Genomic DNA, 14,073 nt, shown 5'->3' with positions numbered 1-14,073 from the left:
TTCTGTCTGCATAAGATTTGCTAAATGAGATCGAAACATTTTTTTTGAGACTTGTATGGCCTTTTAATTTCTATATCTACCCATGTATTACAAATAAAACTATCTATGTATACTTCCTTATTTCTAATGTACCCAAAGTACTTAAGTTATTCTAGCGTGGTCTTAAAAGAAATGAAATTGTTTAGAAACGAAATCTGTAATTAGATATTTGAATATTGAATTGTTTATTTACAAATCGTATGTGTATTTTATAGAAAATTAAATAAATTGCAATGAAAATTGAGTTTTATTTCAACAACAAGGGACTGTATCAATGAAACAATGTTTTACTGTACAAAAATGTATTAACACAAAGATTCGTGACACACTAAAAATAATTGTGATTCGAACAGAAATAAAATTATTGAGTAAAATTATTGTTTTCTTTGCTAAATAAACACTATACTAGAAAAAGAAGAGATTTAACTAAAGAAGTGCGCCTTTTGGAAGAAAATATCCTGTGATAAAATAAGTAGATCTAAGTATTGAAATATTTGAGCAAATATTTAAAAAATGGTGAATGTGATATGGCAAGTTCAATTTAAGTATTTACGTTTGTGAGGCGGAACATTTCATGAGATTTAACATTCGACTAATTTCATACCTTCAATGTCTTTTTAAATGATGAGCAAAACCTTAACTAATATTACATGCTTTTGAAGCGATTACTCTAACTTAGAGAATAGTTTGAGGCACACTTTGTCCGGAACACAATATTCCTACTCACACACAACTTAAGATAATTTAAAACTTCAAATGTATTGTAAAACAGACCATAATAGAGATTATACAATATTTAATCGATTGAAATAGCCATTTAATACAACTTTAAAATGTAATTTATGTTTTATGTATAATTAATATACAATTCCTAAGTACTATAAAAATGTAAAAAACGTCACATTTTCAACTGTTACATTAACAGGTGTTATGAAATTTTATCAAGTCTTTGCAATTAGATGTTTGTACTTTTAGATAGGTATGATAAAAATGCAAAAATGTACCTATTTTTCTTGTAAAAAACAATAAAAAATATGCATGATTGATTATATTAGTTGGTACTATTTCAGTTCATTACATTATAATTAACTAATCAACACTATGTTGTTCTTTTAATACATTGAACGCCTCAAGAATTTAATCAAATAAAAATTAAAAAACATAATTTCATAAAACTATAAACCTAAATACCTACTATAATTCAGAGAGCTAATTTAGTATTCATTTGTCCGGTGGTCTGTTATGGCAGATATAATCTCAAGCAACAACATAATTAGAATTACATAATAGTCTATGTAAAATTAACTACTCGAGATCTTTCACTAGCATCAATTATCTCAAAATATGTTTGATGAAATTTATTTATTCACAATACATAATTATTATGTACAAAAAATGTAAATATTTTAAACTAATGCTGGATGATTTGCCAAACTTGCCACGGTTTGGTTAGTATATTGTTGCCCGATAATCGACTGTATATTGATTGATAATCAATTATTTTCTAAGCACCTAAATAATCTAGATAATGACATGCCTATCGAATAAATCGATACTATCGATATTGAAAATTCTTTAGGTAATATTGCTTAAAGTATACAACAATAGTATCTTCGATAATCGATTATTGCAATACACATAATAGATAGTATTGCAATTATTTTACAATCAATTATATCTAACAATTTTAGTATATAATCGATATAATTGTAGAATTTCCAATGTCGATAGTATCAATACTATCAATAGGCATATCGATATTTAGATTATTTAGGGGTAAATAATTGATTAAGCGATTATTCGGCAACTTTAAGATAAAATCCAACTATCGTAAATACTCTATGTAGTCAATAAATCAAAATTTTATTATTATATCAAAGTGTTAACTGAAACTATTCTTCAATATCATTGCATTCAATATACAGTTATTTATTGATAAAATTATTGTTTTGCAAGTTCAGAAAACCATTGCATTGAATTAGAGCCGGCAGTTCATTGGACGAAACTGTGAAATAGAATAAAGCCTACAACCAACACATGGTGCCCGCATATCGCGTAAGACGTCGTATTTCAACCAATCGAATTGGTTTATTTAACGCGTAGTCAATATATTTGGGCTGCATGCTACAACCATTGAGTTATCATGACGAGGCTTAATTTTATGCATGATTATAGAACTTTGGGTATAAAGATAGAGGGGACTCGTTTGCAATACCTTTCCCAGGCGGCCCCGTAGCGCCTCCGACACCGGGCGTGGTCCCGCCAGGCGCGGTGAAGGAGCAGTGCTATTGTAAGTAACGCCGGTACTGCAGCCACATACTGCTGGGACAATATCCCTGGCAGTGCCAACGCTATGTGTATCAGAATGTCACCCACATAGTTCGGATGACGAACCACACCCCAAACACTAGACACAAGCAGTTTTTTTCCGTGGAACGTCGGCATCGAGTCTAAGTCTGAAATGTAAAAAGAAAAGGTATTTAAAATCTGTTGCAAAGATGTACTTCAAATGTAATAATACTGTAAATGAAAAGGATGGAATCCTTATGCCCCTCAAGCATTGAGAGAAAAGCTGAGGCATGAGTTATAAAACTAAAAAGTAATGAAAAATTTAAGTAAAGTCCACAACACCAATACATACATCTAGGCATAAATTTGATTTATAATTAATTGGGCTATAAACTTAAAATTAGTAATAAAAAGGATTAAACTTACTTGACAAGCTTGGCTGCAGAGGATTTCTCCTGAACTCATATTTAATGTTGTTACTGATAAGCATTAAGAAGAATCCCAGCACATAGAGAGTTGAAGCAAATATTAGTGCGTTAGTTGAGAGGGACAACTGTGTGTCTACTATGTATTTAGATATTGTTGTGAAGTAGAACGGGTACAGGGCCGCAGCCACACACTGTAGGTATCCCAAGCCTTCAGATTGCCAGTAGAATGTGGTAGTAATCTTATACTCCTTCATCACAAAGTTTAGGATATAGATAATCTGCATCATTGAGAATATAAGGATTGTAGGCTTCAACTGTACTTTGCTCAGGAATTCCTTGTAGTTTTCAGTGGTCAAGTTTCCAGCTTTAGCTGGCAGGTGCACTCCGTGTTGGAAGATTAATACTGCAAGAATCAGCTGGAAAATAATAGATGATATATTATTAAAATGAAACAGAGTGCCAGATTACGTAAGTCAACAAAATAAGGCAAAAAGATCAAGGCATCTTGGAAACTTTCGCCAATATGTTAGCTAAGACACATCCATGTGCTATGTATGCTTAATTTTTCATAATTTAGAGGAGACCTGAGTGTAAACTGTCTATATTCACCACTTTACTCATAAAAAATCTTCTTATTTTATAATGTATGTAAAATATATTAAAATAATATTTAAAAAGTTAAGTAATTGTGTTGAACTATCAAGAGGTATTTAGTAAGGCAACCTTTGTTTAATTTGTATTCCTGTTTTATGTGCTCCTTCAGGACAATAAAGGATTGTGTATTGTATTTTCCAAATTAGGAATACACGTTAGAACAGTATACTACTTACTACTCAAAAATCCAATGAAATCTAACAAAAATGAAAACCATTTTAATGAATGCTTCAAGTAGCAGGTATTGATAGGCCTAAAGCCTTTGTTATCAAGTGCATTGCATGCAAAATACATAATTGATAATGAATGATAAAACACAATGAGACTTCCTAAGAAATAAATTTGCATTTATTTACATTATTGGCATTGATATTAGAAACTACAACAAAATGTTATGTTATATACTATGAAAGCAGGGTAAAATAATATTGTATAACAAAATTTATAACTACATAAATAGAGATAGATACTCACAGTATTTATATTGGCAATCCTTGACACCCAAATTTTGACATCCAAATTCTTGATGTATGGATGGATCTCTCTTCCCATACAAAAGTCATATAATTTATATCCAGTATTTCCATAAGGGTTCAGGTCACTATCATCCATTTTACGGCTCTTCACATACAAGATGATGCTCAAAATAACAGCCAATATGTATGATGCCACTGCCAATCTCAAATAGTTGCTCAACAATATATTGCTGTTGTACAAGTTAAAGTAACTCAGTGTAAATAAAACATTTACAGTGAAAATACTTGAGAAGAATGCATTGAAATAATACTTTGTGCCAGATTCATCCATTCGGTCAGCTTTTGTTCCAAGTATTGGTACAAATGCCAACATGGCCAGTGTTATGCTCTGCGTAGTAACAACAGCTAGTGCTTCCCAGCTAAACCAGGCTGATGCTGATTTGTATGCAGACAGATCTAATAGAGACTTGGCTGAACACGATTTTGTGCATGATAACAGAATGGCAAATATTGTCACTGGAAGTAGGAGCATCAATAATGCAGATCCTACTCTTCCACCAAACTCCCATCGGCTGCTCACTTGTGCCAGCTTGCTCACACTCTCCCTCAGCGGTGTCGCTAATTTCCTAGTCACCGACTCTGATTTCGTTTTCATCAAGTCTTCTTCAGAGTGTTCGTCATCAGAGTAAGTGTCTATCGACTGACTAACAGATTTGCTAATAGACGACTTGCTTAAGGACTTACTGAGACTCCTCCGGATGTCTGGCACTTTCTCAACAAATTCCCGAATCCGGCTAGATCTGCGAGGTGTCACCTCATCAACTGATTTCCTGTTTCGTAAGCCATACACTTCACTAGAGTCCAAAGCATCAACACCATTGACTTTATCAACTTTATCCAGGGTCGGCAAATCATTTTGCAAGTCCTTGATGGAATACTCGGAGCGCCTTGATCGCGTGCCCCGGAATATATCCAGCTTTGTAAAATCTTGTAATTTTACAGAAACATCAGATTTGATTGCCGGCCGTTTTGCAGGCGACTTCTGGGATGCAGTCTCAGTGGCCTCCTTAGTAGTTCTCGCTGGCGACTTTCGAGCGGGAAACTTAGAGGCTGGCTTGCGACTGGGTGATTTACGTGAAGGTGACTTGCGGGATGAAGACCTCACGGGGGGTGAACTCTTCCTCGTCCGTCCGGGAGACCGCCTCGGCGGTGAAACACCTTTCCGAACCCTTGGAGGACTAGCCTCAGCTAAAGTAGGCCTTATGCGACCGCTTCTCGTTGACATTACTGGAATCAAATCACACGCGTTAGACAACTTATTTTTGTTGATCTAAAATTATCACTGCACGAAAACCACATGGGGTGACTTACTTGTCAAAGAAATTGTATATTCATTGATTCAGTATCAAAAGATATAGAAATTTTAATATTCTTTGTTTACAGACGCCAAATCGAAATTCACAACAATACACAACGCGATTTCCAAACGCCACACAAGCGAAACGCAATCCGACAACGCCAAGCGCCAACGACGCCGAAGAATTTATTTGAAAAGGCGTTCTGTGATTGGCTAAAAATAGTTGCCGCTATATTTATCCCGGAAGTGTCATTGTTGTATCTCTTTTTGTCTCAAAGAAAAGAAAGGAACAAATAGAAAACTAACAGTTATAATTTTAATGTTGGTAGCTTAACTTCCTATATTTGATGCAGCCCTATCCAAATAAAGTAAATTACCGATTTATTTAGATAAAACCGTATTTTTCCCGCAATAAAATAATAGATAATGTAAACATCGACTGTAATAGATAGGCAATCTACCTGGAATTTTTGGAAATATACCGATTCAAAAAAACATGTTTGTACATTATTTACTGGCTTTTCGGCGGGAAACGGGAACGGGACAGTTGCTTTCTTCATTGAGTAATCTAAATAATTAATACGAAGTGGTGTTTTGTGGTTAATGATCGCATTAAGTTAGTCGGAAGACATTCGCGAGTGTTATTATATTGGAGTATTCAATAAACAAAGTGTATCTGCCTATTTTCGCTTCGTGCTGGGAAGCCGCTTCATAACTCAAAAGTTTATGCGGACTTTTGAGTTAATTCGTTTGGGGTTCGGAGTAGGAGTCTACTCCGAGGGTGGGGGCTTAGGTTTCATCATCATCACCTTTCATCATTTCATTAATCATCAAGAAAAAAAAATACGTCAGACATGGCTGTATGGGCATAGTTCCCTTTGCCTTACCCTTCGGGGAAAACCAAAACAAAAAAAAAAACATTATTTACTTATACCATGTGACATGCAATAAATAAATAAAAAGGCCAGGGACAATAAATATGGGTATAAATTGGGGGGTACGGTAGGGTCTCCGCCAAGTGTGAATTTACCCAGAATACCAGATAAGTTGCCTATATATAATCTGGATTGGTAGGCTTTTTTAAAGAGGTGTATTGATTTACATAATATATTATCGACATTATCAGAAAAAAAATACTTGGTTATTTATATTAAGAATAATTATGATTATCGTTATCACCTCATGAAGAGAATCCGAAATCTTTATAACTGCGGGTGGTATACAATTTTACATCGATTTTGATTTACCCAAATTAATAATTTTGATTTTGTCTTTAAAGTGTAAACTTTTGTACAACTTAGTGATTAGATTTGTAGCTTGGTTGTATCCATTTTAAATGAGACTTTGCAGGTTATGTTTCTCAAAAACAATATAGATGGCGCTGTAAAGAATTTCATTCATTTAATTTCATTTTAAGGTTAAACACCTTCTCATGGACAGACTTGTGCATCTTTTATTTTTGTTTTTGGGTATATAAAAGACGACGCTTTTTATTACACCCAGGAACAATTACATTTTCCACACATTATTAATTATTCTGATCAAAATAAAGAGAAACAATATATACAGGGTGTTAGTGACATCGTAACGAAAACTTTGAGGGGTGGTTCAGGCCATGATTCTGAGTTGATATCAAGTAGAAATTTCCGTCGCAAAAGTATGGATAACGTAGCCTGGAAAGTCCTTCATTTCTGTGCACTAGATTTAATATTAATTTTAAATAAGTAAATTACACTTGGTGATTATTATCTATCACTAAAATTAAAACGAATAAAACAACTTGTATTATTTAAAATATAGTTTATTTGTGAACAATAATAGCAACGGAAAGACATATATTTGTATTAGATATATTACAAACATATAACAGACGTATATTATATAATAGAGTGCGACAGCCATTCAAATGCAAAGGTGTAGATGATTAATAGTATATAAAACTACTTATGTCTTTTTGATCTTTGAATCAAACATATTTTAGTGAAACTATATAAAAAGAACTCTTATGAGTTTATAAATCCCGATTAGATTTTCCCTTACCCTTAACTACACTAAACTTGCACCTTATAAATGGTACTCAACTATTCTAGCCGAAAAAATCTAGACTAGAAAAAACAACTGACGAAAAATCACAATTCGTATGCCATTTAATTATTATGTATCACCAATGTAAATTAATAGCTAGTGAAAAGATCGAAGTCCGTGTTTGATAACAAATTGTTCCCAAAAGACGAGAATTTTATCATTTTAACCGTTATGGTGTTATCATATCCGTAAAAAAAATGGATGGCAGCTAATCACAACACCTAAACTTGCAACTACTATAAAGCGTGATACATTTCAAGTAAATATCTTAATATCTAATTCTGAACATTGTTACTCATTTTTATCTTAATTTGAATATAGAACACGAATCGAACCCCAGGATGTTAGTTGTGTGCTCAAATCACGCTCCGTTGTGCGGGACATCAAGCAAATCATCAACTCAAGCTCGTTTGAGATCACGAATGTCGCGGCATCTCGCAAAAGTTGCGGATAAAAATGATGGAAAACACAACGGACCGTGAATGTGATCCTACAATGTGATGCTACTGGCACACTTTTGGGGCCTTAATCTACCTTTAGGGTTTTATTTTACCAATATTTCTCAAGGGATTTGACCAAGTCCAAAGGATCTGTGTTGGGTCCGTGGCGTTCAACGGGAACGCCGTTCTTGTCAATGATGAATTTGGTGAAGTTCCACTTGATGAAACTGCCCAAAGTGCCGCCTTGTTTGTGCTGTAAATAGAACGGGATTGAAAGTTAAATTATGTATAGCATTAGCTGTACCCTCGATGGAATAGGCAGAGGTGTACAGTAAGAGATGTATAGAGGTCTATACACTCCTTCCTCACCAGCTGTGTTGGTTAAATTACATTTATAAGTAACCCGGTAAGTCCGGGGTAAACTTTTAAAGTCATATTGACGAACCTTGTTGCTAATAAAGTTTGTTCTTTGACGAAGCTTGTGTGAATTTCATTGACAGTTTATAATTACTTTTTGACGAAGTCTGTTTTGGTTGCCTAGTATTTTTGTATTTTTTTTATTAATAAATACTATCTGGTTAAAAAAGTAATAATTATCGAAAAAATGGTAAAGCGTCTAGAATTTTAAACGATTTTACGTATTCTATGGGGATTACAAGTACTTTGTGCAGCGTTAGTAGGTATGTTTCATAAAACTAAATGCTTTTAACATTAATATGTTAAATATGTTAAATTATAATTAATTTATTTTCAGCATGGCTTTAGCCACGGTTACTATTTCCATTAAACTTCTTATCGCAAATTACGCACAATGTTTAAATTCTAATGTCGTTTATTAGAGGACAACTAATTACCCCTGTGAATTTCATGAGGAAATTAAGGGGGTGGTTATCGGTTATACATCTATTGATTTTGAGTGGACTTAATGACTTCGTGATAAGTTATACCACTGGCTCTATGCTGCCTGTTGTAGAAAGGGTAAATTTCCAAGGCTAAATAAATCAATAACAAAAATAGACACTGCTAAGGTAATATTGACATTAATCGTATGACTGTAAGGTGCATAATTGTTTACGAATTTACGAATACTCTTCATTAGTAGTAAGTGTTATATATAATAATGCGGTATATTCCCATGATAATCGATAACCAATATCGCGATAACATTTGTATAACAGTTACGTGGTTGTATCAGTGTTTGTTTAATATAAGTAGACCTAGTACATTTAAGTTGTAGTAGGCAAGGACCTATTCAATTATTTTAAAATATTATGCAAATTGTTAAAACTAATTAACTAATCTTGTCATTACATTTTTACTTTCTTCTGGTGATATTTGACAGAACCACAAGTATTTTAGATTTAATACATAAATGCAAAAGCAGACATAAATAATTTTAAGATTGTTATTTGATTTGATACAAATCAATTTCAATGAGACTTTCCAGGCTACGTTTGATAAAAACAATATAGATGGCGTTTTACAGATTCAACGTCATAATTACCTATTTCCTTATTGCTAGTACATGATTATTTATTTATTAATATATGTACGTATAGTATAGAGTATTTATTATATTAACTTTAGTTTTACTTTTAGGTATTTATTTATTTATTTTTTGTTGCACCATCCCGCATCCAAGTTGTAAATGTTTGTTTCCTTTTGTTGGTTGCCTGGAAGAAATTGCTCTAGAGCAATAAGGCCGCCCAAATTGTACTGTATTCATGTGTTATGTCTGATTGTTGAAATTCTTGTTCTGTGCAATAAAGTATATTTGATTTGATTTGATTATTCAAAAATATACCCAATATAATGTAAATTCAAAAGTATACCTGTATAAAAATAGTTGTTACTTGATAGTTGGATCACATTATGGTATAGAATTATGTTGTTACCTATATTGCTTCTCTTTAGTTTGATCAGAATAATAATGAATGGACGTATACGCTTGTGTGTAACACAATAACAAGGGTTATCATTTATACCCGAAAACAAAGATAAAATATGCATAATGTCTGTTATCCATGAAATTAGACGGTTAAACGAAGACAACTCTGATCACCACCACCACCATCACCATCTATAAAAGTACATAGCCTGGAAACTCCTTTATTCAATCAACTCATTTCAATCTATACAAACAATATCAGTATCGATTGTCTGTACTGAATATAGCTTCATCAATTATTATGTATAATGGATCGTAAGGGTTGTTTACTACGTTACAGAAATCAATACTAGAAGCAATTTAAAACTAGGTTGAAATATTCACACCTATTTCTTTTCAATACATTATAGTTTTACAACCACGATAATTGGTAATTGATACCCTATACATACCTCGTACATGATATTTTTTGCTTGACTGTTAGACTAAAATAGGATTAATGTTATTTGTACTTGAGTCCCACTGTACTGCCAACCTACTGTCCATTTCAATTTAATTATCTTTTTTTTTATTTATTCAAAGTAATAATAAACATTTTACAATCAAAGACGGTATCTCATAAACCTATCGACAGGTTTTTCTGTACACCGCAACTCAACGTCTGTTTTTGCATCTAGAATGTAAACATGAGAAAATTCCGCTTGGTATATACTTTGTTTCCGTTATAGGTCATTTGTATTATTGATATGAACTTTAAAGTTTGTGCAAGGTGGTTGGTGGACAGGGCAGTAACCAGTAGGCCTAATATGCGCAACGTGATAAAATTTTGTCGCGGTCTTTTTATCGATTCTGACGATAATAATATAATTATATGTCGATTGACTAATATAAGTACCCAAAGTCATGTCTAAATACAAACATAATCACGTGAAAAAACAAACTTATCGATTTCGACAAAATTAAGTTGAATCGATCGATAATTTTATCACGTTGCGCATATTAGCCCAAAGTTGAATAGAAATAGCAAACTTGATAAGTCAATAATTAATAAAATAGTCTTTACGATGCGCGGTTGCACGTACGCATTTTGCTACTGTTTGCGTTAATCCGTAGAATTTATAGTAGAATTGATTGTATAGACCTACTTTCGATAATGCGTACTTGATCGATTCATATCTGTTTTTATCGAAATAAAGATCTAGAGTCAAAGTGTAAATCGCTAATCGGATTATGTTTGTCTACTCGGGTGTCATTCTGAAGAAATAACAAAGTTCCTTAAAAAATAATAATCAGTAACCATGTTTTTTTTAAATGTAGGTACAGAATTGTTAGCCAGTAGTAAAAGGTTAGAGGGCTCTAAACTTAGTACCTAGAGGAAAGAGACTTTAATAACAAAGAGATAAAATATTAACCAGTTTCACAATACAAAGGTGTTTTTCATGTGTCTTACGGTTGCCTCAGAGAACTAATGTAATACAGGCAATGTACAAAAATTGAATTATATCACATACCTTCAAGAACTTCCACAGAGGATGGGCACCGTCACCATTGACATCAATTTTCTCAAACATGTCGAACTTCACTTTACGGTCAGCGATGAAGCATTGGATCTGCTCGGGGTCACCAGGCTCCTGTCCAGCAAACTGGTTGCAAGGGAACGCCAGGATGCGCAGACCTTGGAATGGAAAAAAAAAACATCCAATAAAATTTTATTCCTATCCATTATTGATTTAGAAACATATCTATTAACGTTTTTACTTAATTTATAATGAAAACATCATCATCATATTGTAAATAACATTTTACTATTGTAATACCTATCAACAATAAATATAGTTCACTCCCACTAGTGTATACTATAGCCTCATAAAACATCTCAAGGATATACTTTGTCACCAGCGTAAATTCAATGAAATTGTCTTTACCTATTTAAAAAAGTTACCTTTGCTCTCAGCATACTGATCGTACAGCTCGTTCAGTTGTTTGTAGTTGTTAGCAGTAAGGCCGCACTGCGATGCAACATTCACAATAATCAACACATGCCCTTTGTACACATCCAGCTTCACCTCATCCCCCTTAATATTCTTCACGGTAAACTCATGGACCGAAGTTGCAGTTTTGTAATCGGGATTCTCAGCCATTTTTCTAGAAAAACAACAATCACCTTGAAATCGTTATCAATAAGTAGGTAACGAACAAATATTGACAACTTGATGACCCGGGTAAAGAAAGATAACCGGTATATTTTGACGGAAATTAGGGTTGTCCCAAATATAGCCGCGATTAGCCGGATGCATTGCATAATAATTACACAAATAAATAACTTTAAAATGTTATACATACACTCCTGTGACGAACTGAGCTCTTGATAAACAAACTACGTTACCAACAATAGGTGCAACAAGCCTGGAAAATGCTCTAAAGCCGATTGTCATGATTCCAGTGGAAAAATAGCTTTAAATATAGAAAGCGTTCAAATACTATAATAATTAATTATGTTGCTGTGAAAACATAGAGACACAGTACGTATTCGCGACATACCTGAAGTTTTTATTAAAAAAATATATAAATGGCTTCTAACTCTTTTGAAATTGATATGTTGTGTATATATTTGTCAGTATACTTTTAGGGAGTATGGTTTATTTATAAATTAAATGTTATTTAATTTTTGAAAGCGCCTTTAAACGTCAGTTATGACAGCTATGTGTGCGTTCTGAATATCATCCGTTACGTTACCATTTCAAGTTTTTTATTTTTAATGTTAAGGCTTGTGTTAAGGGGAAAAGGCGAGCACTTTAAGCTGCACATAAATAATTTAATTATTTTCATGTATTTCAGGCGTAAATAAAGCTGCGACTTAATAATATTGACGTATATATTATTTTCTTTTTAAATCATGACATGTACCACATGGAAATGAAGAAAGTCGAAATAATATGTTAAGAACGAAGTCTCACTTCTCTAATTTTCAGCACAAACAACGAACGTACTTGTGATTCGGAAATACATATTCGAAATTGTTGGGTTTTCAAGCAAAATGGCGTTCTTAGTGCGTAATATACGTAAATGTGTGAGTCTAAACAACCTGAGCAGTGTTTCCATAGTCCAGTCAGCGTCTTATCATGCTAACGTAAGTTTGTTTTGCATTGTGTAAGCAATGTCAAGGATTATCGATTTCTATATCAACAACGCAATGCCAGAAAACTTATTTCACGGGCTAATTAACTAGACTTTTTATAACGTTAGGTCACTAGTATCGCCCTTACATTCCTATTCTTTAATTTACATTGAGATTGTTTTGATTCTTTTTAGGTTATCGAGCATTACGAGAACCCTAGGAACGTAGGTTCTCTGGACAAGAAGGATAAGAATGTAGGCACAGGTTTGGTGGGCGCGCCCGCTTGCGGTGATGTCATGAAGCTGCAGATCAAAGTAGATGAAAATGGAAAGATCATTGATGCTAAGTTCAAGACGTTTGGATGTGGCTCTGCTATTGCATCAAGCTCCCTTGCTACTGAGTGGGTTAAAGGGAAGACAGTTGACGAAGCGCTCAAGTTGAAGAACACAGACATTGCTAAAGAACTATCTTTGCCGCCTGTCAAGCTACATTGTTCTAGTAAGTATCCAATTAATAACTTGTAAACAATCTGAGTGATATAATATTAATCTGCATGTGTACTAGTTTACAAAAAGATGACTTTTTTAAATAATTTAAAGATTGACTTTTAACAACATTTTTTTTAATTTTGACTTGTCACTGTAGGGTTGACCCAACTGTGTACAGCCAAAAAAGGGGTCTTATGGTACATGTTGTTTAGTAAATTTTATATTTTACAGTGCTTGCCGAAGACGCTATCAAAGCAGCTCTTTCAGACTACAGGATCAAACAGCAAGACAAGAAGTAAACTGGACTGATTGGCTATGGAACAGATCTGTGATTGACTAATAAAAAGTAGGGAATGTAAATAGAGCTACATAGTGGCGATTTTGATGCTGAAATGTAATGTTCACAGAAATAGTAACAACAATAAAATGCAAACTTTAAATTAAAATATTTTTGTTTATCATGTTATAGAGTAGACAAGTTGATGTTTTAGAACTACTCAATGATATTACAGTAAAAATTGCTTCATAAAAAACCCTTTTTGTTATGGGTAGTGTAGATGAAGTTTTAAATAAAGTGTTACATTTAACAACTTGTTTTATTTAAAAGACATATTTGTTTTGTCCTTTCATTGTAACATTTTTGATAAGCTGAATGGTAGATAACTTATCTCAAATTGTAAAATTCAAAATATTTCGATTGCAAAATATTAGTGGCTATTTTTACTGTGTCATTTTATCCTGAGATGGAAGCTTCTCTGACTACTCCAATCCTGTATTTATTTAATGATAAAATTCATAATTTCTGTTACCT

At 33.2% G+C, this 14,073-nt stretch overlaps 3 protein-coding genes across 3 annotated transcripts; 1 reads left to right on the top strand and 2 right to left on the bottom strand.

Moving 5' to 3' along the window:
- Positions 1-342: 342 nt before the first annotated feature.
- On the bottom strand, positions 343-5,599 carry LOC126371462 (delta(14)-sterol reductase TM7SF2). Its single transcript, XM_050016768.1, has 4 exons — positions 5,258-5,599; positions 3,885-5,173; positions 2,755-3,172; positions 343-2,495 (listed from the first exon to the last, which is right to left on the bottom strand). The coding sequence occupies exons 2-4, from the start codon at positions 5,169-5,171 to the stop codon at positions 2,209-2,211; spliced, it is 1,992 nt and encodes a 663-aa protein (XP_049872725.1). The 5' UTR covers positions 5,172-5,173; positions 5,258-5,599; the 3' UTR covers positions 343-2,208.
- Positions 5,600-7,033: 1,434 nt separating this feature from the next.
- LOC126371535 (uncharacterized) lies at positions 7,034-12,148 on the bottom strand. Its single transcript, XM_050016862.1, has 4 exons — positions 12,000-12,148; positions 11,599-11,801; positions 11,168-11,331; positions 7,034-8,021 (listed from the first exon to the last, which is right to left on the bottom strand). The coding sequence occupies exons 1-4, from the start codon at positions 12,089-12,091 to the stop codon at positions 7,878-7,880; spliced, it is 603 nt and encodes a 200-aa protein (XP_049872819.1). The 5' UTR covers positions 12,092-12,148; the 3' UTR covers positions 7,034-7,877.
- Positions 12,149-12,600: 452 nt separating this feature from the next.
- LOC126371548 (iron-sulfur cluster assembly scaffold protein IscU) lies at positions 12,601-13,864 on the top strand. Its single transcript, XM_050016873.1, has 3 exons — positions 12,601-12,786; positions 12,969-13,272; positions 13,494-13,864. Exons 1-3 carry the CDS (start codon positions 12,694-12,696, stop codon positions 13,559-13,561), a joined length of 465 nt encoding a protein of 154 aa, XP_049872830.1. The 5' UTR covers positions 12,601-12,693; the 3' UTR covers positions 13,562-13,864.
- Positions 13,865-14,073: the final 209 nt, after the last annotated feature.

This window comes from Pectinophora gossypiella, chromosome 12, assembly GCF_024362695.1.
Source record: "Pectinophora gossypiella chromosome 12, ilPecGoss1.1, whole genome shotgun sequence".
Lineage (NCBI taxonomy): Eukaryota > Metazoa > Arthropoda > Insecta > Lepidoptera > Gelechiidae > Pectinophora > Pectinophora gossypiella.
This window is presented reverse-complemented; position numbering and strand designations above follow the sequence as displayed.

Bases quoted from the DNA above. Each gene is read 5' to 3' on its own strand.
- LOC126371462 (XM_050016768.1), bottom strand. From the start codon at position 5,171: ATGTCAACGAGAAGCGGTCGCATAAGGCCTACTTTAGCTGAGGCTAGT. The intron at 3,173-3,884 runs GTGAGTATCTAT...ATTATTTTCCAG, and splicing joins GGATTGCCAATATAAATACT to CTGATTCTTGCAGTATTAAT. The intron at 2,496-2,754 runs GTAAGTTTAATC...TTTACATTTCAG, and splicing joins TCTGCAGCCAAGCTTGTCAA to ACTTAGACTCGATGCCGACG.
- LOC126371535 (XM_050016862.1), bottom strand. From the start codon at position 12,091: ATGACAATCGGCTTTAGAGCATTTTCCAGGCTTGTTGCACCTATTGTT. The intron at 11,802-11,999 runs GTATGTATAACA...TTGTTTTTCTAG, and splicing joins GCTCAGTTCGTCACAGGAGT to AAAAATGGCTGAGAATCCCG. The intron at 11,332-11,598 runs GTAACTTTTTTA...TTCCATTCCAAG, and splicing joins TCAGTATGCTGAGAGCAAAG to GTCTGCGCATCCTGGCGTTC.
- LOC126371548 (XM_050016873.1), top strand. From the start codon at position 12,694: ATGGCGTTCTTAGTGCGTAATATACGTAAATGTGTGAGTCTAAACAAC. The intron at 12,787-12,968 runs GTAAGTTTGTTT...GATTCTTTTTAG, and splicing joins CAGCGTCTTATCATGCTAAC to GTTATCGAGCATTACGAGAA. The intron at 13,273-13,493 runs GTAAGTATCCAA...TATATTTTACAG, and splicing joins TGTCAAGCTACATTGTTCTA to TGCTTGCCGAAGACGCTATC.